This window comes from Clarias gariepinus, chromosome 5 (genome assembly GCF_024256425.1).
Source record: "Clarias gariepinus isolate MV-2021 ecotype Netherlands chromosome 5, CGAR_prim_01v2, whole genome shotgun sequence".
NCBI lineage: Eukaryota > Metazoa > Chordata > Actinopteri > Siluriformes > Clariidae > Clarias > Clarias gariepinus.
Genome location: NC_071104.1, coordinates 9,723,961 through 9,747,678, shown reverse-complemented (window position 1 = coordinate 9,747,678; position 23,718 = coordinate 9,723,961). Strand labels below are relative to the sequence as shown.

At 39.3% G+C, this 23,718-nt stretch overlaps 1 protein-coding gene across 3 annotated transcripts in view; it reads right to left on the bottom strand.

Moving 5' to 3' along the window:
- Nucleotides 1-2,471: 2,471 nt before the first annotated feature.
- The window catches only part of gtdc1 (glycosyltransferase-like domain containing 1), a 60,600-nt gene continuing 39,353 nt past the window's right edge, over nucleotides 2,472-23,718 (bottom strand). For all 3 annotated transcript variants that reach the window (XM_053495751.1, XM_053495752.1, XM_053495750.1), the window contains 7 exons: nucleotides 14,123-14,221; nucleotides 13,109-13,249; nucleotides 7,880-7,989; nucleotides 6,989-7,133; nucleotides 3,322-3,392; nucleotides 2,837-2,928; nucleotides 2,472-2,677 (listed from right to left, as the gene is read on the bottom strand). In XM_053495751.1, coding sequence (XP_053351726.1) covers nucleotides 2,594-2,677; nucleotides 2,837-2,928; nucleotides 3,322-3,392; nucleotides 6,989-7,133; nucleotides 7,880-7,989; nucleotides 13,109-13,249; nucleotides 14,123-14,221 — 742 coding nt within the window. In that variant the 3' untranslated portion in view covers nucleotides 2,472-2,593. The remainder of the gene's footprint in view (nucleotides 2,678-2,836; nucleotides 2,929-3,321; nucleotides 3,393-6,988; nucleotides 7,134-7,879; nucleotides 7,990-13,108; nucleotides 13,250-14,122; nucleotides 14,222-23,718) is intronic.

Here is a 23,718-nt window from a genome sequence, read left to right as displayed (position 1 = left end):
AACACTAACTGATTTGCCCAAGAACTAATGAGCAACAAAGTCAGAGACGGCTTTTGAAAAACAAAATTGCAGCTAATTCCTATTTTATGCACAATCTGGCCTTGATACTCTTTTTTTTTTTTTATCTTGAAGCAACATTAATGTTTTTTTCTTACCAGACACACACAGTAAAGGTATTCATTGCTTAAAGAATTTCATACTAAAGAATTTAATTTTTGCCTTTCAGGTTTAGAACAACAGCCAAACAGAAGCAGGATCACTGCTGGGGCGTGAAATTAATGCCACTGTTTCTTGTTGATAATCCACTTTAAAAACACCTCCAAACCTCCTCCCACCCATAATCAACACCTTTATGTACAACTTGGGGCAGCTTTTTTTTTTTTTGTGGAGTCAAGTTTATTAGAGACTACAGAATGCAGAGCTGTAGAAATGTTAAAATTAAACTATTTATTCAGGGTCTTGCGAAAAAGTCGAATGGCATGTCAGAGCATAAAACAGAGTTTTAACCATCAGCTGCAAATCTTCTGTTAAGACGGACAATCTGTGAAGTGGGTGTAGGATTAAACTGACAGACATGCAGTGAAGTGTGTGTGTGTGTGTGTGTGTGTGGTTTGGGGCGGGGGGGGGGCGGGGGTCTGGCACGAAGACATCACAGCATTTTATGAGTCTTTGTTTCCCTCACCTCTGTAAGACCTTGATTTTTGCCCTATCAGGATTTTTTTTTGTTTTGATGAAAGACTGATTTTCCTATGTTGTCCTATTATCTAGATCTAGTTATTTAAAAAAATTCCATAAATTATTCTTAGAAAAAAAGACGTTCATTTCACACAACCAGGTTTTGAGATTTGGTCTGCTTCCGTCACGTCGGTTCCTCTGATACAGTCAGGGAGAAGCAGGAGCACGAATCAAAAAGGGCAGCGAAAAAGAGGCTTAATGCCTACTATGTTTTACAGAGCTTGCTATTAAGTTTTTTATATGTGGGGTGACATTTTGTAAGTGCCGAAACAGCAGTGGTTTAAGCTTTACGGCGTCATTAGGTCCTGACCTCAGGTCGGTCAGACTCGTCTGACGCTACAGGAGAGGATCCTCAAACGACAGCAAATCTGTCACAGCACCGAGGGGTCAAAACACTCTGTCTTTAGACCAAACGAACCTCGGCAAGACGCGGTGTTAGTTTTCGCCAAGCTGCAACATGAGAAATTACATTATCTCCCTGTACTAGTATCCCGGTCAGGCTCCATTATGAAACCGAGACTATTGTACATGAATCCGTGAATGGGAATGTTCCTGAAATAACACATACATCAAGCTTCTGTCATCTTTGCATCTTCGGGAGGAAGGCAAATCATTGTTGTGCATGAGGAATGCTGATAAAAGATATTGAGAACCATTTTTCATCTAGAGGTGGGATAGGTCCTAGGCCAAAAGCAAGAACGATGGGCCTCATTTTGCTCTCAGGGAATAAGAGGTTATAACAAACCTGATTTCATTTCTGCCTTTAAGTCCAATCTCACATCTGCTGCACCTGAATTAGCAATACATCATCAAGCGCATGTCACAAAGACGAGGAAGTTGTTTAAAACAATATTCTTGCAAACATTTTTTACACTGACCGACTTGAACGATTTGAAAATCGCAGATTAAAACGGAGGAAAGCAATCAAAGGGTCCAAGCACTCAAGTACAGCGGACATGCAAACACTCTTGAAAAGAAGTATGTTATTTTATCTTCCCCTTTACATTTCTTGACTACTTATAAATACCTAGTTCTTGGGCCCCCTTAATTACACGGCGGTTCATTTCCGAACTCAAACACTACGGACATATTTAGACACAACCACAGCACAGCGAAGGCCTCCTATTAACCTTTTCTGAGCCTCCAGGGAGACTTTGTCACAACCTGGCAACCCCCAGGTGGAGCCCACAAGAGCTTCAAGCCACAACGTTGGCTGCCACTCAGCCCGAGTGGGAAGCGAAGATTCCAGCTGTGCAGCTCTGCTCCGGCACAAAAAGGATAAAAATGGACCTGAACCGAAATGTGAGGTGGCACCGCCTAAGCGGAAAACACGGACGGCGGTCGCAGGTTTCTAGGTTGTTTATTTTTTACTTCTTGTTTTTTTTTAAAACTATGCATGTTTAAAAAAAAAAAAAAAAAAAAAAAGGCGCTCAGCGTCGAAGTCCTTGTGCTGTGGATGTTGTTTTAGTAGAGAGGTGGTGAGGCCAAGGCAGGTTTGTGGCTGTGTCTGTTATGAGAGTCATGAGTAACGCTTTATTTTAGCTGCCTGTAGGACATGTTTGGGGGATTTTGACTGGTTATTCTTGTACTGCTTTTGTACTTTAGCATTTCCTGTGGTACTTACAGTACCTGCTAAGTGTTGCTCATAAGGACTGGGTGAAAAAAAGATACGAGTTCAAAATTACGATTTCTAATAAAAGAATAAAGTAAAATCGGTGGAGCTTTGAAAATTGGTGGAGCTTTGAGTGTTTTTTTTATTTTTATAAATATGCTAGAAAACAGTAGCATGTTAATTGGTTTATAAAGTGCTGCTAAAATTGTCCTTTTACATTACGTCTCTAAATCCTAACTGACAGTGTCATGATTTGTTGCTGGAAACGTGAGTTAACAGTGATATGTACTCCGGTCCCAGAGCGTCCCAGGAAATCCTCCTTGTGTCCACCTAAAGCAGAAATATTATATATTATAATAATATTTATATTATTATAAATATTATATTGGACACAACCAGGGTAAGAAACAATCAAATCATGATTAAGACATGTAACGATTAGAATCGAGCAGATTATGATACATCATACAGTAATGATTATACCTGTACCTGAATAAGGTGCTGTCTTGCTAAATGCGGATGCTTACAGAAACCTTGAAGTCTTTTAAAAAGTTGCTCAGGTGTCGAGTACAGATATAAACCTATGTTAAAAAAAAGGGAGGAAGGAATAAAATTTTAATTACACGCTCACACACAAAAAAAATATCAAAGCACAAGAGCACAGGCCAACTACTTCCAGCATTAAAAATGCACCCGACTCCATGCTGCTTTGTGTTTTACATTATTCAGCTGGGCTTTGGTTTTCTTTATTTATATAAAGAACACTGAACTGAGTTATGCCCAATGCTTTAAGCTTTAAGATGAATTACTTATTAGTTTGACACGTCTATGACAATTAGTATTGTGTGCATGAAAGGCTGCATAGTGTTGTCACAGTGTTATCTTTAATGTCACATACTTCAATAAGTAAAAAATAAAAAGAAAGAAAGAAAGAAAGAAAGAAAGAAAGAAAGAAAGAAAGAAAAAAATCCTACCAGGAAATATTTCTGGGTAGACGAGAGCCTTTGGGCATAGAGGGTAGCAACCACAATGCACTGCTTCCAACCTGTCGGATTTTATACACACACACATACACATAAAGTAGTGTATATACAGTAGTAGTACTGGATATACTGTATATACTACCAAGCAAAAGTTTGGACTACCAGTCAGTGTTTTTCCTGTTGTTGTTTTTTTGTACATTAATACTGAAGACATACACACTGTGAAAGATCATATATGGAATTATGTAGTGAACAAAAAATTCTTAATCAAGCCAGTAGTAAATCATCTACATGGCAAGTTTCTCTCATATCCTTTTGATTCTGTAAAGCTGCTTTGCGACACTGACCATAGTTAAAAGCGCTTTATAAATAAAACTAAGGTGAGAATTTGTTTTAGATTTTAGATTGTCCAAAGTAACTAGCTACATGTAGCTTTTCTCATCAGATTCACGAGATGGTCTCTTGAAATGGTTTTCAGTTTAAAGGTGTGCCTTGTAAGGAGTAAATTTGTAACCATCAGTTTGAGACCGATTAGTGCTACTACAAATTCATATAGGTCAGTCAATCCAAAAAAAAAAAACTCAAAAACTCCATAACCATCAAACAGTCTTTGTCCTGGAAAAGGAGAGCCAAGAACTACCTCTGCTGCAGAGGATAGGTTCATTAGAATGACCAGCCTCAGAAACCACAGATTTACAGCAGGTCAGATTAGAGCTTGCATAAATGCTTCTCGGAGTTTAAGCGGAAGACATATTTCAACATCTACAGTTCAGAGGAGACTCCGTGAGTCAGGCCGTCATGGTTGAGTTGTGGCAAAGAAAACATTAGGGAAGAACAACAAGCAGAAGAGACTTGCCTGGGCCAAAAAACACAAGGAATTTACATTAGATCAGTGGAAAACACTATCCTTTGGTCTGATGAGTCCAAATTTTTGGATTTTTCTAACCACAATATGTCTCTGTTAGATGTACTGTAGATAGAGAAAGAGAGAGAGAGAGAGAGAAAGAAAGAAAACAGACTTTTCCTGAATGTGTGGTTATCACTGTGAAGCATGGAGGACGTGTATCTTGCAACACCATACCATCCTATCTGGTTTGCACTTTGTGGGACCATCATTTGATGTCTAACAGGAAAATGACCCCCAACACATCTCAACATTATGTAAAAGCTATTTCTCCAAGAAAGAGAGTGATGGAGTGCTACATCAGATGACCGGCACCCTAAATCCAGGTTTGGGATGAGTTGGACAGGCGGATGAATGAAAAGCAGCCAAAAAGCACTCAACACCTTTAGAAGAGCCTTCAAGATTGTTGGAAAACCATGAGGCTGACTGAAGGAGCGCCAAGAGTGTGTAAAACTGTCGTCAAAGGAAAAGGTTGCTACTTTGAAGGATATAAATCAAAGTCTGTGTTATTTAACATGTTTTGTTCACACCATAACTTAGAATTTGTTCTGTCATAATTTCAATGCCTTTAGTGTTAATTTTGAATGTAAAAAAATAAATAAATAAATAAAATAAAATGAAAATTGAATAAGGTATGTCCAGATTCTTGATTAAAATATTTACTGCAATCCACTCACATTATGACAAAGAACATTTGTAGACACCACTTTTTCCCACACTATGATACAAGGCACCTTTACAGAATTCAATAAAGAACAAGATGCTGGTGACTGTGGTGAGAAAAAACTTTTTTTGTTTGGTCAAAGTTTCGGCGAACCGATGATATGGATAGAATTCATATTAAAAACTAAAAAAAACCTCAGTGAACAGTTAAATCTGGGGCGAACTTGGCTCCCAAATGACTGGCCTCGCCCGAACACGGCCTATTAGCTGCCAGCGGAAAATGACCGGCTGTTTAAATATTTTGTAGAATGAACGTTAATATTTCACGAGTCCATGCATCACTCCCCCGCCATCAGATCGCCGTCTCATTCCCCATGCTAAAGCCATGCATATTTTAATATCCGATTAGTTCGCTGACATCCAACTCAGAATTTTGGTAGATTTGACTGAGCGACGGGACAAGCCTTCTGGGAATTTTTATATATTTTTTTTTATGTCAATCATAATGAAGAGTTTTAGCGTGCCACTCAGACTCTTGACAGAGGATAAAAAAGCTAAAGCGACTCATGTCTTCGCGCAAAAAATGAAAAGGAAAAAAAATACCGGTTCTCTTTTTGGAAGTGTTTCGACCTACGCACTTAGGTCTTTGTTTAAAAAAAAAATGTGTCTGATCTCGTTTCCATCAGACGCTATACAGTAATCAGAACTTTACCCTAAATATAACCACCAAATGCAAACCAACAATGTTTCCCTCGCTGATCTACCGTCGTGTGGAAACTCGTAGGCGCTTGGCTCCAGTCTCATGAAACTGATTAAGATCAGCTCCATGTCAATGCAGTTAATGTGCGAGCGCACAAATGCTTATCAGGCTTTTCATCTCAAATATAATTAGCCGATCACTCTGCTTGGCGGCCTTGCTGTTTTTCTGCCGGGCATGGATGGGTGTCTGCTGACAATTAATTAGATTAGGCTAATTTCCACAATAACGAGGACAGAGCGAGGTAGAGAAAGTCCCTTCGCGTGGGCGTTGCTGCTTTTCATCATGTGGTGTGGCACACAGGAAAGTTACACGGAAACCAATCGGGGCTGCCAGGAAATATAGGCAAATGTATATCCACCTAATAACATACTGGATCCACTATAAAAAAAAAAAAAAAAAACCATACTGTATATAGGGTTTTTATAAACTTTATGACCATAATGTACAGATCTACATAGTAAAAAATACGAAATCACAAGAGGGCTCAAGTGGGTAAAATCTGCAGGTGCTTAATTGCAGGACCTTTTAGTGCACACACAGCCACACGCTTCCAAACACTTACACGCACACACGCTCAAGGGCCTGCTTGTTTATTCCCTTTTCTATATTTTGACCATGTTTGATCACAAGCACGCACACACTTTTTTTTTCTAGTCCCTTTGAAAATGATCAATGCATTTCTTTACTCTTACACACTAGACTATGATCATGTTGCAGATCTACTTTCATAAAATATAGAGTTCTCTAACCACCGCTTAAGGCTGAGAAAAACATGAAGAGACGAGTAACGAAAGTCATAACCATTCTACATGAAGTCTGGACTGTAACTCAGTCTGAATGTGTATGCATTCATCCATATTCGGTGGGGGTTTTATCAGGGGCTTGGTAACGTTGGATTTTGGAGAGTATCCTGTGGATGCCAGTACATTACAGGGCGACTAGGGCCAAGTTAGAATAGCCCCTCCAAAATCATGGCGTGATTAGGAAGGTAGGAAGAAAAATTGGAAACTTGGAAGAAATCCACAAGAAGAACTCGAACTAATGACTTTTGGAGCGGTGAAACACCTTGCCCCCCAGAGTGATTTAAAATACCTTATGCCAAAAGCACGTCCCATTCCAAACATTGTGTATACACCCACCCCAGCGCTCCACCTTATCGTCTTCTATTCAGACCAAATATCCAAGCTGATTCTGATGCATCTTCTGACCTAATCAACTGTATAAATTCACATTAAGGAAATCCTGTTTTTAAATCTTAGAAAACAAATTAAACACCCTTCGCAACTTCGTTCGTACGAAAAAGAGAAAACGCCCTTTATTAACACACTTACATGGCTACGCCGAAGAACTCGTGCTTGGCCGTGGAAACGACAACATCTGCTTGGCACAGCGTTCTGAGGTAGTCCTCCTTACTGGGCATGAAACCCCAGTGGCGGATGTGGCGAGCCAGCCGTTCCTTAGCCTCGGAGAAGATCTCTGCGAAAGTCCGAGACCTCATGGTTAAACACAAGGGCAATTAACAGAGAAAGGCAAAAAGTTTCTGCTTTGGCTGCTAGTTTTTATTCGCGAATGAGAAACACGCGTAACGTTCGGACGCCTATAAAAAACGAGAGAGGGCAAAAATAATCGATGGTGATTCTATTAGTGAAATCAAAATGGATTAGAAAAGTTCTTAGCATGATTGCCTTGCGAGCAACCGTAAACAACGTTTGGAAATATGAGTAGCATTTTACGGTGCCTTTTCCACCCGCCATAAACTGTTTATGCTAGTATAAAAGTTTAAAATCACAACATTCCTGAAAGCTGATGTGTTTGTAGAAATTAACTTAAGGAAGCACTATAAATATCCGAGTCTGTTCAAAAGACATTAAAGCATAATCATCTGCTAATGGAAGCATGTTTCGCCAATGAAAATGATATGAGTACAAGTCATACAGGACTAATGGATGATCTCTGAACTTAATAAATAGTGGATTTAACAAATTAGTCTGTGCTTAACGACAGTGCAGAAGAAGCCTGAAGGGCGAGGCACACAGGCACATAAACAACATGCATAAAATGTACTTTTCTTCATGGTGTGACCTAAAACAACTCCACTTTTCTCTCCCTTCACTTTTTTTTAGCCATGTTCTCACTATAACGTTAAGAATCAACATCGCCCGTTCCTTCTGATGTCCTTTATCCTTGCTCTTCCATACAGATCTTTATGGCTCTCAGCGTACCTGGTACGTCGGTAAACGTTTCCCCGAGGACGGAAACTTCAAAGCTCAGGTCTCGCTCAGTCAGCTTTAGCAAGGTCTGGAAAAACAGCTCAGGATCTTTGTCATGTTCCCTTCAAAGAAAGATATAAGAATAGGAATATGGTTTATTATCTCTACAATATTAAAGTACAAAAATTAATACAAAAGTTAGAAATATCTATAACAAAAAAGAACCTAAATAAAATCTGCTTTTGGTGTAGATTTTAGAAAGTCATGAATAATAATACTGTAGCAACCAACACACAGTGCGCTCTGTTAATGGATCAGTGCATCACTCTCTCTCTTTCTCTCTCTCTGTCCTTTAAAGTAATAATTCAAACCATCTCCTGCTAAGGCCACACGCCCAAAAATTTCAATCGAAACGCATAAGCTGGAAATAAATATCAAATGGTCCTTCCATCTCTGCCTGTAACACAGTCCAGAAGTGAGCCAAAGGCTCGGCACACGGGCTTCGCTCGGCACTTGGAGAGTGCTGCCAAAGCCTTTTCATTTTGCAGCTCATTTCCTTCTTTGAGCGCCTTTAAACAGAAACGGGCCTTCCTCTCCAAAAGTGACGTTTGTTGAAGGTCGAAGGAAGATTACTGAAGCGCTTGACAAAAGATGCCACCCCGCCTGGGCCGAAGCTCTTTAGACGAGGTATTAGCACAAAGCTTATTTATCCTCATTTCCGCTTCTTTTATGCCGCCACGTCCCCCTGTGGCTCGGCGCTGATTCCCTCATTAATTTCACATCTTCTTTGAATTGAACATGTGAATGTAACCCTCCTCCGGTCTAAGCGTGGCTGACCCGTGGTGAGGTGACATGGCGCCTATTACCCGTCCTGTCAGCGGAGTAAATAAAAACGTAATCTGTACACAGCATGACGCCTTATTCCCTACTGACACCGAAGCCTGGGGTTAATTAATATGTCAGCTATGCTGCTTTGGGATTGCAGGAGGCTCAAAGATGTGTTGCTCGCGCTCTGGGAGTCGGCAGAATGTCTCAGTCGGTCCTGCAGATCAGGGTTTATTTACCAAGTTTAATTTGCAACGTTCAATCCGAAAGCAGAAGAAAATATCTATTGCAGTGCAAATCGATTTCTTCTTATTATTATTATCATTATTATTATGTAAGGAAGTGATTTCTGCACACCATTGTTTCTGTTTCTTATTTACTCAGCCAAACACGCATTCCCCTTTCGACCACTCCGGTAAACAGTTCCCCTCAACGTGGCAACGTGATTAAACCAGCTAACAAGACAGAGCGCAAATAAAAATGAAATCAAGAAAAGCTTGTTCAGTGGGGACCCTCATTAGCAAGCGTCCTTTAACACTTAAAAGACTATCATCCTCTCGTTCAGAGCGCTATGATTAAATATTCCCCTTTATGTCGCACCCAAGAGGTGCATTTTGAAGGGGAAAAAAAAGGGTCTCTGACTTTATTTAAAAGGATTCAAATCAGGAGAAAGTGAAAAGCGGTAAATTAATAGGATGTTTGAAATCTCAGGAACATGATAGCAGGGAATAAAAAAAAAGGAGGAGAGAATGTTCCTCAAAGTGAGAATTTGTCTCAATGCGTTATAAGCCTTCGATGTAAAACATATTCAATTAATAAAATAACAATGTAAACAACAGATTGTTTTAAAAAGGGTTTTCATTTTGGCTACGTGATCCTAATAAATGTTTCCAATTGGGCGCCGAATGTCAACTATTTTCTAATCCCTTGAACGCTGGACCGAAACCCGTTCTCTAATATGTTGCATATTTCAGGACGCGGTATGGCAAATGTTTTCTAATTTGGGTTTGGGAATGTGCTGTTGAAGCAGCTAGTCTGGCGTGCGTCATGCTCTTCAATGCACAGTCACTCCGAAATGGCAGAGTTTTGGCTGCGAGCTCGGGGGAAAGGGGGGTGCCAGAGGAGCGTTCAGGGGCAGCGCCAATGTGGTGCGCTGATGCGTCAGTGCCCGCGTCTCTTACACTTGCTGATTAGCGCCTAGAGAACAAACTGGGAGGGAATATTTATTATACTGTATATATATATTTATATATATATATATATATATATATATATATATATACAGTATAATATAGAAATAATATAGTATAATATATATATTATACTGTATATATATATATATATATATATATATATATATATATATACACAGTATAATATATATTCCCTCCCAGTCTGTTCTCTAGGTCTGGGAGGTTTTTCTTTTCCCGCTTAAAATCTAAAATAATTAATTATCATACACTATTTATATAGCATCGTGGACAGGCCTGAGAAACATGTTCACAAGTAGGAAAAATAATTGCTCTTTAATTGTTTATACTTGTAATACGTTATGTGTTTAATTTATATATATATATATATATATATAAATTAAACACATAAAAAGGGAATATATATATTCCCTATTTACTTTAAGTCTGTTTGGATACAACGCATACAATTTGGTACAGGCGAATTTATTAAATTTGGCAATTTGTATTCAGGAAATTTTATTACACCACTGAATAGTTTTGCTGAGAGAAAACACTGAATACAGATGGTCCGAAAGCAGAGCCTGCAACAAATAAACACCCAGGCATGAGCTTGAAACTTGTTTTAGAAACACGCCCCATGGACGGCTACAATACACGGACATTTGTGAACGCATGCGGAGTAGCTTTAGTACATAAAATGCAAGAAGTAAATAGTTTAATACTAAAATGTATGCAGAGTAAGGTTCAACTACTAATACATTGTTTCTGTCTATAGGACAGTTCACACTATGGACTTTTTATTTCTAAACATAATTAATTATTGGTATATTCCAATCTAAAAGGAAAAAAAAACAATCTGAAAAATAGCTAATAAATCTGGTGCATACATTTGATCGTACAAATACGGGCATCGTTCTGGAATTTCCTTTAGGATCAATAAAGTAAACCTCTATCTATTTACAAACACAAAACGTGTACAAGTTCATAAACAGGTTTCAGTACTTCAGTCAAGCTTGCTACGGTTTCTATTCCATTTTGTGCCACATTTCTGTGTGTGCGAGAGGCACTGTTTTGCTTTTAATCTTCGAACTTGGACAGCACACATCCGCTCTCCTGCTACGCACTAAGAACTGCAACTCATGCTTTACTTTGGTTTTTACTTCCCTCTCTTTCAGCTAAGAACTGCTATTTATTAGTGTAAAGCTTGAACACGTGAAGTTCGATTTGCTGAGTGAAACCCGGACATGCATATCAGTGAATTTGAATACTTGGAGATTTAGGTAATGCTGTCCGGTGACTAAATATACATGTTGTCTTGGGCTTTGCTACTGGTAGGTAATTTTATGGACTGGACATTACTGTACATCAGGCTGGTTTTGGCGAATTTGCCAACCTTTCTACTGACGACATGGGTCATACAAGATGACATGTTTAATAAAGTATATGTTTTGAAACTTATATAACATGTCATTGACTCTTTAATGGTGAACTTGTGAAAGTCAAAATGATTTCTAAGCCGCTTTCACGCAATCGAGTATTAAGAATGTCTCTGTTACCACAAACAGAATTCGAAGGTTAATCCTGACATCATGATCGCTCATCCCTTCCCAGCCCTTGATTCATTTCAATAGTCGTGTCATCAACACCTGCACACACAGATCTCTGGCCTGATTGGAGCCAGGCAACGCGTGCAATTAGACAGCGCTGTAATCCGGCCCAGGATAAACGCCTAACCAGGCCACAAACAGATTAACAATCTGTAAGCAAGTAATGAGAAGGGAAGAGAGCTAGAGCTCGAGATAAAGAGAGAGAGATAGAGAGAGAGGGAGAGAGAGTGGGGGAAAAAACGAAGCTTAGTGAAAAAGAGAGGAGTGAAACTGCACACATACTGTGTCACGGCTTAAATCATACAGATAATCCAAGCCTCCCCTTTTTTTTTCCCCCGAACCGGTTGCTCTGGCCCTATGTAAACCCTAATTTAACTCGGGCTGGGCTCCAGCGTTTATGAAACGCGCATGTTGCAAGTCCTTAATCCATCTGTGTTTTGCTCGGTTTTTCAGGAGATTACAAAACGGCCCGCTTTCATTACTGATACAAGAGTAGGTGAGATGCAGAGACCCAACACAAACAAACACGGCTGAATCCCAGTGCCAGTGTAGAAACTTCTGCACCGGTGGTCCTCTTTTTTTTTTTTTTTTTTTTTGTCCACTAACCTGATTTACGAGCATTTTTTTTTGCTATAGTCAGGAAACACACTGTCCCCGCCAAGAGATGAGAGCAGAGTCATGGGAGAAAAATGTAGCTCAGAACCCTTTTTCTCTCCCCACTCTGTAGGCTGAGTAGATGAGGCTGAGATACAACGCTGCTTGGTTTCCATTAATGCCAAGAGAAGCTCTAAAATATGGGGAGTGGAAGACATTTAAGTTTCAGCAAAAGCCACAGAGCGGTCCTGTGGGCAGTGAAATATTTTCTCATCCCTCCCCTGCTCTTTCTGCGAACACAGCTCGGTGGCAGCGCGCTTCCACATTGTCGTAGGGAGGACGTGGCATCACGGTGGGCTTCGGCCCTCATTACTCCCATAGAAGAAATGTAAAAAAAGAAAAAAACATTTGGTCACTGCACACACTTGTCAGTGGAGTTTATTTTATTTTCTCTCTCGCTCTCTGTCTCTGCATCTCCTCTCTGAAGTAAAAGAGGAAATAAAACTGCTGGGGCAACAGAAGATCCGAGCAGAACGGATTTAAGATTATATGCCTAGAATGGACTCAATGGTCCTTCTTTGTTGCACCAAAATGATTTCTTCATGTTGTAGGGAAAACATGTGGGTTGTCCGTGTTCCATGCCCCCGCCTCGCTGTCAAACATAACACACTGATCCAACTGCCTGAGCGATTTCTGTTTGGAGAAACAGGGGAACATTTCGAGATGCCAAACATTTGGATTCGGCCTTTCGTTCAAATCTACCATGAGAAACATTTGCCATTTGCACTTTGTACCACATTTCCCTTGGAGGTTAAGCAAGGTCCAGTGTAAAATAATGATTCACCATAATATACAAAACTTTGTTACAGTTGGAAAGACAATTGACATACAGGATTTATTTAAAATAAATAAAAAAAAAAGCAAAAAAAAAAAAAAAGGAATTTATGTTTTGCAGGTACGGCCAACTGTGAAGTGAACCGAACCGCATGTGTTGAGCTGGACAGGAATTTCAAAATACCTACCATCGATGGGGCCAGATGATGTGCAGGGGCCGAGGCGTTGCTCCTTCTGGATTAGAAGACGGTTTGGATGCTGCTTGACGCTCCAGCTCTTCTATATCATACTTGTGTCTTTGTTCCTTCACATTTTGGGATGTTGTGGAGCTAATGTGATTCAGAAAAAAAACTTCTTCAAACCAAAACATCATCATTTGAGTAACGGCTAATTTATTGGGCTGCATCAAGCAAAGAAAACAACTAAGGAGATTTTAAATTACAAGAAGTTTGTTAAGAAAGCTTCAACACATTATCATAATTTGAAAGGACAATGCTGAACCTTCAAATGTGAAAGAAAGACGGTCAAAAAAATTCTTAGATCATTTAAGCACTTGGTGAAGTTCCATGTTTAAAAAAAAAAAAAAAAAAACATTAAAAAGCAGAGCGATGTTTAATAGCGAAAGTAACAGCATTTCCATACACACAATGTAATGAAGATTCTCAGGATTGGGGTTAAACAGCAGTGTGAGAAAACAGGCTTCAGTTTGCTAGAGAGCAAGTGGATTGGATGACTTTGGAGAAATGGGCAAAGGTCACATGGTCAGATGAGTCCAGATTGACCCTATTCATGCACCCATCATGCACATCGTCCACTGTACAAGCGTCTGGAGACAGTCTTATGATCTGGGGTTGCTTCAGTTGCTCAGGTCTAGGTTCAGCAACGTTATGTGGAAATGAAATTAAGTCAGCTGACGACCTGGATGTACCGAGTGAACCAGGTTATCACATCTATGGAGTTTTTCTTCCTTGATGGCATGAGCATATTCCAGGACTCAGATTGTGAAAGAGCGGCTCTGGGAGCATGAGGAATCACTTCCACACATGAACTGGGCACCTGTACAACTGTGTGCTGTAATCAAAGCTAATCAAAATATGAAACCTTAGAGTGCGTGACTCAGATTTTTTTTCTTGGCCAGGCAGTGTATAACATTCATACAGTCACATTTTATAATACATATATGTTAGTAGTGTGTCATTTACCCGACTGCTGCTGTTTCAGGCTGCTTGTGGGAATCTTGTGAGCTGATATCACTCTGAGACTGGCTTTGCCTAAGCAGGAGCTTGTGTTCAGGCAGAAAACTAGAAAAGTAAAAAAAAAAAAAAAAGGACATGGCATAAACATTTGCTGAAAACCACGCATGAAGAAGTCTACATTTAACTTTTCCGTAACATGCAAAACGTCTCTGAGTCATAAGGCCCTTAAAAATCCTTGTGTGCATTCTTTTGTTCTCGCTGAGGAACAAGTAATTAATCTGCAACACACCAGTGAGAGAACACAACAATGTTAAGTACAAATCAACACACCTTTTTTTCCCTTTGCCCTTACACCAGGAAATCTGTCGCACTGCCTTTTCTTTTTTTTTTCCACAAACCGAAATAAAACCAGGTAGGAGTTTGAGTGACGTGCACTGTACGTGATTATTACAAGGTAGTTAAAAGACAAGTCTGGATTTTGTGTTATTGTCTGCCAACAGACATCTATAAAACACAGTAGAGACATTCCCGACTTCCCTCAGACTGCCTTCTGCGCTGCTTCGTTGCACTGGGAGGCCTAATTGCAGGTTGTGCAATGGACTTCAGCCAATTAGCTATTCGAGAGCAAAGATTCCCTCCCGTCGCGTACTGACGCGTTATTATTTTTTGCAGCGGAGCAGAACCGAGGGAGCAGAAATACGTCTGAGACTCATCGTTGAAGAATAAGCCATCAATGGCTTGAAGTGAGCACAATGAAAGGCATCGACAGCAGCATCCTCATCACACAAAATAAATCATAATAAACAATGGCGGTACACATAGGCTCTTTTTTGTTGCCTTTTTTATTATTATTATTATTTTTTTTTCATTGGCTTGCATGCTTCGATTCATGCAGATGAGCCCCTGGCGCAACTTTTTACTTTCAGAGCCTTTAATTCCTCTCTTGCCCACTAGCTACAAATGAATACCACAGAAACCTTGGACCATGGCAAGCAAAACACAGTCCTAGTTTCTCAGATAATCTCTAGTAGACTGTGCCATGCCTTCAGCAGTCATTTCCCAAAGGAAGAAAGTTCATTATTTTGGCCCGACTGAAATGGATCCTCTAAGTAGTGCCTTTGCTGCGCCAAAAACTTTGTGGTGGAGGGCGACAGCGCGGGATGACTAACTACTAACCGATTTAGCACAGTGGCCCGCAATATGTTTGCAATACATGGAGGAACGTTCCAATTGCTGGAGATCTCATCTACTTCAAAACCGGAGTGAGCTATAAAGTCAGAAGTGTAAAAAAAACAGCTTCTCTTTGAGGTACACGCAAACGACTTGACTTTTGTGGTGTGGAAACACTTTTTCGCTTTATGCGTTCCTCGTAAGCGGAGTCACAAAGCCACAGTCCAAAACTGTTTACTTTCTATGTGATAATCTGGTGTCCTGCAGTGTTCGGGCATCACCATCAGAGAGGCAGGAGTAAGGCGGAGGAATTCATATCAAGCACGGAAAGACTTAGCCTAACGCAGCCTGGCAGGCATGACTTGTTCTAGTGTTCTGGAACAGAATTTCATAAACATTTTTACTGTTATGCAAATAATAATAATATGTTAAATACAATAACAACCCCCTACTGGTGTAGGTTAATATGGATGTAATGGATTCAGGTAAATAAAGCACGGATGGCACCAAGTTTGTGACTTTAGAAAAACCCCAAAAAACTATTTCTTCCATTTCAGGAGAGTACGGGAGGTTGTAATGATAACAGCTATACACTCAGGAACGGCTGGCTGGCAGATTAATGATGGATTTTTCAATATTTCTGCAGCTTGGCACACAAAAAAAAAAAACTAAAATGTAATATTAATATGTGCAATAGGTGCACTACCACTGATATTTATTTAATAATGCCCCACATCCTATTCCATTTCTTGTGAATTGTATTTATTTATTTTTTTTGCTTTGTTTTGTGTTATGTGTGTTTTTGATGTGTCTGGAAGCTTCTGTCACCAAAACACCCAAATGAGGATGGGTTCCCTGTTTAGTCTGGTTCCTCTCTCAAGGTTTCTTCCCACTGCCACTGTCACTTTTACCTTGCTCATCAGAGCCAATCTGACCTTTTTGATTCATACACATTTTTCACATTTCATACAAATTTCCATACTTTTGATTGTGTAAAGCAGCTTTGCGATATTGACAATTGTTAAAAGCGCTATACAAATAAAATTTAATTGATTCTAAAGAAGAAAAAGCAGAAGCATGATAATTTTTATATACAGTACTGTACATGATACTTTTAAAAAATACAGTAATAGCAAAACCCATTCAAAGTGTAATTGTGTGTCTAATGTCCAATTTAAAGGGGTTGAATGTGTCAAAACAACAAAACCTCCAAAGTAGTTTACCACTTTCTATAATTATCATTAAAACTATTTGTAAAGTTTTAGATTTGACAAGTCCAAAGGTCCAAGGCAGCGGTGGTTTAATGGTTAGCACGGTTGCCTCACTTCTCCAGGGCTGGGTGTTTAAATCACTATGTCCGTGTGCATGGAATTTGCACATTCTTCCTGTGCTTTGTGAAATTCCTTTAGGCACTCCGGTTTTCTTCGCAAAGTCCAAAGACATGAGTTGTAAACTAATTGGTCTTTTTCCAAGTTGCCCGCAGTGTTTAAACAAGTGTGTGTGTGTGTGTGTGTGTGTGTGTGGTCCTGTGTAAAGTGTTGGCAACCCATCCAGGGTGTACCCTGGTCCTATGACAATGGATGGATAGATGGTTGGATGGACGGACGGATAGAAGGGCGGATGGATGGATGGATGTCCATCAGCTTTTCTCATTTGGCTGAAAAACTCAAAAAGGGGTGTGGCTCCAGGTTGTCTCTGTTCCTATCTACGAGTTCAAAGTACCCTAGGCTTTTCATTCCAGAATCAGATGTGGACTGTCTGTCTCCTCTTTTATTGGGTAGTAATACCCCCGATCCGCCATAACATTTCTTTACTGTTTTTTTTTTTTTTATCCATCATGCCATTAACTTGCACTACCCCAACCCACTATTATATTATATTAATATATACAGTATATTGCATTATGTTATGTTGCTGCTGATGTTTGCACATTTGCACATGCACTTTATGTTGTCTTTTGTACACAGTAGTAGATCATTTATGATGTAAATTTGGTTTGTCTTAGATAGTCAGCTAACTAGTTGTCCTAGCTAGCTAGTTAGCTTCTGTTAATTTAGTCAGTACGTAGCATTTTGGTCCAGGAGGAATGTCGTTTCGTTTCACTGTGTACTGAACTGTATATGGTTGAAATGACAATAAAAGCCTACTTGACTTGACATTAACACCTCTGCCTAGTGAAGTGAACAACAGTCATTACCAGCTATACACCAGCAAATTGCTGACAGGATCACAGGCACCCAATGCTCACCCATGCCCGCGGGGACGGAAGGCCAGCTTGTCTATTCGAAAAAGCAATACAGCACAAATTGCCAATGCTGACCACGAAAGAAAGGCAACAGAATACCCAGTGCACCACAGACTGCCACGACACAGGGTCCAGCAGACAAACAGTTCAAGGTTGCAAACCTGCCTCCAAACTCCCCATATACAAATCAACCTATCAAGCACCCATGGGATGCAAAGGACAAACAAGTCTGATTCATGGAGGCACCACCCTGCAACCCACAGTACCCAAAAGGATCCACTGCCAACTTCTTGGTGGTAGACACCACACACACGAGATTCATACACAAGATTAAGCTTCAAGTTCTGAGAAATTATCCTGACAAAAATAACCTGGAGAAGCAAATGCTCCGATCCAAACGCACAAAAACTGGCAGCGATGTCTTATAAAAGTATAGATTTTTTTTTTGCTAATTTTAGACAGAACATTCTTAGACTGTGCCAGTCTCCAAATTAGTACAGTACTCATAAGTGAATGATAAACCTTGTATTCTCTACCGAACCTCAAAAGACTAAACATCAACAGAGGCCACTCAACAGCCTTTCCTCGAACAACTTGGCGCCAAAGCTTAAGTTCTGAATGGATGATTTTGCAAACAAATAAGGACAGAGAGCTGGCCTGTGAAACACTGCACCAAATAGAGGGAAAGAAGTACTCGGAGTGAGCTGTGAGCGATGGAGGTGCTTTGCGAGCTCAGAGGAAAATTTCATTTCAAGAGCCATTTTGAAAATTACATGAAGCAGGTTTTGACTAGGCAATAAAAACAGGGCCATGTCCACCGTAGGGAGAGGTACTTAAAGAGAATGCCGCCAATTAGCTTATTTATAAATCAACGGCAATTTCAGTGATGACTTTACCTCACGTTTGATTAAATGTGAAAGGATGGCAGGGCAAAAGAGAGAGTGGGGGGAAAAAATCAAAGTCAAAAATCATTTGATCTAATTTCCTTTATTGGCAATAATCACAAGCGGTTCCGCTTTCCCGGGGTAATGAAAAATGCCATTGATCTTGAGGTTGGCCGATGCAATAGCTCAGAAACTGAAAGAGCTAGAAGCAAATGAGACTCGGTCTCTACATTTTGGGCAGTGCTGCACAACAGGGCTAAAGTAAAACTCTCCGGATGACTTAACACTCTCTGTGCATTAAACAAAATAGACTGATCGCACAGAGGTTGAACATGAGCAAGGGCAGAGCTGGGACTGTACCACAGGCATCATTAATCTCATCATTACGGGCGTCCTGCACGGTGGCCTGACAGAGGTTGAACATTACGGGCACAGGAGACCTGAAGTGAGCTTCGGAAATGTGGTCCGAGAAGGTCATTATTGCACATTAATATCTACATTCATCACTTCGGACTGACCTCACAGGGGCGGCAGGACTCCCACCACGGATCTGGCTTATAGCCTTTACTGTGGCTTGTTAAAATGTGACGGGAGTACAAAACTCTACCTCTAAAGTCTGAAAAGAAAGGGGCTTCGCTGCGAAGTCACTGACGAAGACTTGATACGAGAGAAGCGCAGGTCACTGAGGGGAAATGGAAATAAAGCCTTTGAGTGGATCAGTAACCATGTCTGCGCAAGCCTGCTTGAACTTATGAAATAACAATAAGAAGACTTCACTTATACAATATGGACACTGTGACCCTCAATTATAGCTGCAAAAATAATTTGTAATGCAGCTCAAATGAAGATTATCATTTGTTTACCACTATCCCATTTTATTTGCCTTTTTGCCTTTGCATTCGTGCACCTCAAGAAACGAGGGGAGAAACAATGTCAAAAATCTTGAAATGACCCACTCACCCACACAAAGAAAAGTACATAATGTACTAATGATTACATTTCCATTTACTAAACACACTGAAATGTATGGAGTGAATGAACAGGGCAACTGACTCATGGGGCTGCATGTGCTGCCTCGTTCAAAACTTGCCAGCGATGTATTACAAACTAAACATGTTTATCAACTCTTCAATAAGCGAGAACATAGACACCACTAATTACTTAACCGGCTGTTAACATTGCTAAAAAAAGCAACGGCCACCTTGAACACCTTTGGTAGCTTAATATGATTAAAGTGCTGTTTTTGAGCAAGTCCTAACATTATGGGAAAATAAAAATGCCTGATGCTTTTATGCATTTTCTCTCCTGGTCCAGCAGATGTGCTTTTCAATGACCCTGATACTTTTATGGTGAAGCTTGCGGTACTGAAGATGAGTCAAATGCAAGCTTCGCAAAAACACCAAAACAAAGGAAACCACATGAAATGCAATTGTTAAAGCAGCAATCCAGGAATAAGTAAGTATTACCACGTACAAAGAGAGCAAGCAAGGAAGAACTGGAAATGTAGTGCAAGCTTCTATAGAAAAGAATCGATAAAAAAAGTTCTACAAAGTACTACAAGAGTCATTCTATAATTTGAGGTCCACTGATATGTATATTTATTCTAAATATTTTATTTAAAAATTTCATATTTTACCAATTAAAGGAAAGCATGTTTAAATGTAACAGAAACATTGTTGTACTGTAGCATCCTATGCTACTTCATAATCTGGCCAAACTGAGCCTTTTTGTTCTGTTCACTTTGTCATGGATTTTCTCTTGGTTTTAAAAATAATTACTAAAAAGTTAGCATAAACCCTATCAAAATTTTGAACACAACCCTTACTGTTGTGTTTTTTCTTTATTTTTATTATTTTCAACATTGTACGTTAATACTTAAAGACATACAAACTATGAAAGAACACACCTGGAATTAGGCAGTAAATAAAAAAAGTGTTAAACAGCTAGAATGGTTTTCAATTCACAGGTATGTCTTGTCAAGAGTCAATTTGTGCCTTAGACCATCAGTTGTCTTTTGCAGAGGAAGGGTGGGTCAATGAGTCAACAGCCCTACTACTAAAACTACATCTACTGTACAAATCCATATTATGCCAAAAACCACTCAGAAAAGACAGTTCATCATTACTTTAAGAAAAAGAAGGTCAGTCAATATGAAAAATCTCAAGAACTTTAAATTGATCCCCAAGTGCAGTTGCCAAAACCATGAATTGCTAGGATAAAACTATCTCTCAGAAACGGAAGGCCAAGAGCTACCTCTACTGCAGAGGATAAGTTTATTAGAATGACCAGCCTCAGAAACCACAGATTCACAGCACCTCAAGATTAGTGCTCACAAAAAAGCTTCTCAGAGTTCAAGCAGCAGACATATTTAAACATCCATTGTTTAGTGGAGACTGCTTGAGTCTGGCCTTCATGGTTGAATTGCAATAAAGAAACCATTACTTTGGAAGAACAACAAGCAGAAAAGACTTGCTTGGGAAAAATAAACACAGAGAATGGACATTCAAACAGTCCTTTGGTCAGATGAGTACAAATTAGCAATTTTTTTTGTTCTAACCGTCGTATTTTTCTAAGACGTAGAGAGGGGGTGAACGGATGGGACCTGAATGTGTGGTTTCCACTGTGAGGCTCGTAGTGGGGAGATGTGAAGGTGTGGGGGCGCTTTGCTGGTGACACTGTTGGTGTTTTGGTCAAAATTGAGGGCACACTTAACCAGCATGGCTACCACAGCTTTTTGCAGGAGCGTGCCGTCCCATCTGATTTGACCATTTTATTTCCAACAAGACATCTCTAGGTTATGTAAGAACTATTTGTCCGAGAAGGACAGTGATGTGGTGCTGCATCAGATGACCTGCCTCCACAATCACCCAATCAAAATCCAGGTTTGGGATAAAAAAAGATGCAAATTGAAAATAATTTCAAGATCATCATCCCAGTGCCTGCATCACATGATGTCATTCTTCGTTGTGGCATAGACTTTACCTCTTAAATCCCAGAGCATTTTAGCTATTTTTTGTTTTGCTGTTTTTTTTAAATAAACATACAAAGGGCATACAAGCATGACTGAGCAAAGAAATACTGTAGATAAATTACCACAGACGCACATGATCTTGTGTTTTTATCGTTGTTTTGGTGGTTCCTATAATAAAAAAAATTGCTAATTTTTAGAGTTGTACAATTTTGCAACGTTATTTTCATATTCCGGTATTGGTAAATTCACACGTTATAAAAGTAATAACTTTCGTTCTACCTGACTATCAGAAAACCCAAATGCACAGTTTGATGCAATGTCTGAAGCCTCCCCGTTAACACACGCCAACAAGGCACCCACATACAGTAAGCACATACAGATTTTTTTTTATTGTCGATGACCTATGCTAAAGTATGTTGCTGGCACAGATCTGTGCTACTTGAGATGTAAGGGTTAAACACACTATGGTAAATGTTCTCTAGTTTTTAATTCTGGAATAGCTCATTGTCAGTCAATATTTGAATTAACTGAACCACAGTATTGTGCAAAAAGTCTCTGGTATCATATTATGTTTGGTACAAATTTTGCTATATATGTTTACCATGTCTGCATTATGATGTACTAAATCTTACACTTTATCTTACTTTATACTAAAGTTATGTTGGAAATAGTGAAAGAAATTGTTCATAATAATAATTAGATAAAGATTTGTGCGGTTTCAAAAAAAAAAAAAACAGCCGGGATGTTTTACCGAGAGAACATGCTGTAGTTCTTGCTTTTTTCATGCAGTAGGTTTTTTTTGTTTCCATATGAGATCTGGTCTGTCATGTAATATGTTTCTTTATTATGTTTGTAAATATTTACTGCTTGTGTAAGTACTAATACAGACATAAAACATACATAAACAAGATAACACACTGACACTATGTTACATTCGGTTATGGTTTCCAGATTGTTTATTATTGTAATTATATTATTTGTTCAAATCTAAGGTCAAACTGTTTATGAAAATGAGATGTGCTCAGCCATGAAAGTCCTACCACTGAAATTATGGGTCAAGTACATAATCAGTCATAAACAAATATTAATATTTACGCTTTGCAACTAGAAGATACAGTATGTTAAAGTGAAGGAAAAGTACATTTGTGCTTATGTGAAATGTACCCCAAATTATAGAATGACCTGTATACAATGGACCTAAATTTTATTTTTATATATCAATAATAATACAAAAAACTCAACAAAGTAGTGGTCTTTAACAGAGCAACAAAATTATATTCTGCATTATTGACAGATTGTTCAGATGCTTCTTAGGGGGTTTCCAGTGTCCAAGGAATGCAGAACATAAACAAGCGCAGGACTGTTTAAGCTGTTCAAATATTAATTGGAAAAGAGGAAAAGTGCTACAAGATGACATTGTACTAGTGTTTTTTTGTTTGTTCGTTTGTTTGCTAGCCTTAGAAGTAGAATCTTATTCACATTAAGCTCATTCAGTTCTCGTATATGGGGAAAACCAAATACATTGTCGTTCAGTATTTCACATCATTAAACCAAAGATATAAACAAAAATCAAACTTTAAATTTTTTATATTAGATTTAGTATGATTCCAAATTTTTTAACCCATTTTTAAACCCAATTACTTAGGACAAATATCTCAAGTTATATTATTTCCGTCCTCGTCCGTGTTTCGTCCCTATTTATCATGGTTTGCTCCGAGCACATCAAAGCACCATATGGACTCGATTGTGGCTCAGTCCTGGCACATGCAATCCGCACATCAGAAGCATGCTGTACCTTTGGGTTTTACCGTTGGATTATTTTCACAGGGGACATGCTGTGGAGTCATCGTGACTCCGAGCCTGGAGATCATTTATTTCTTTCTTTTCTTCCTTTTCATTTAAAAAAAAAAAAAGACCAATCCTACAAGAACAGCGAGGTACAATGTAACTTCAATGAAACAAATGAAAAAAGGTGCCTGCCAGATGTTCCACCGACAAGATTAAACGCTTGACGGTTTGATTAAGAAAGCCCCGGATTCTTCATCTCCTCGTTCCGACAGCATTACGGCTTCAGAGAGATTGAGGGGGGAAGAAAACTCTTGTGGGGATGAGTGATGTGGCATATGAGGATTCTGAGTTTTAGTGGCATGTTGATAAGTATTTCTGACCTCCATCGGGCCAAGCACCAGGTCTGAGCTTAAGAAAGAATAGTGCTGAATAGTGTGCTGAATAATCTGTTTATGGAAAAAGTCAGGATGACCGTTGTGTCGTTGGCAAAATCATGGCAGAGCTTGATATTTTTAGTTTTTTTTTTTTCTTTAATTAAATATAT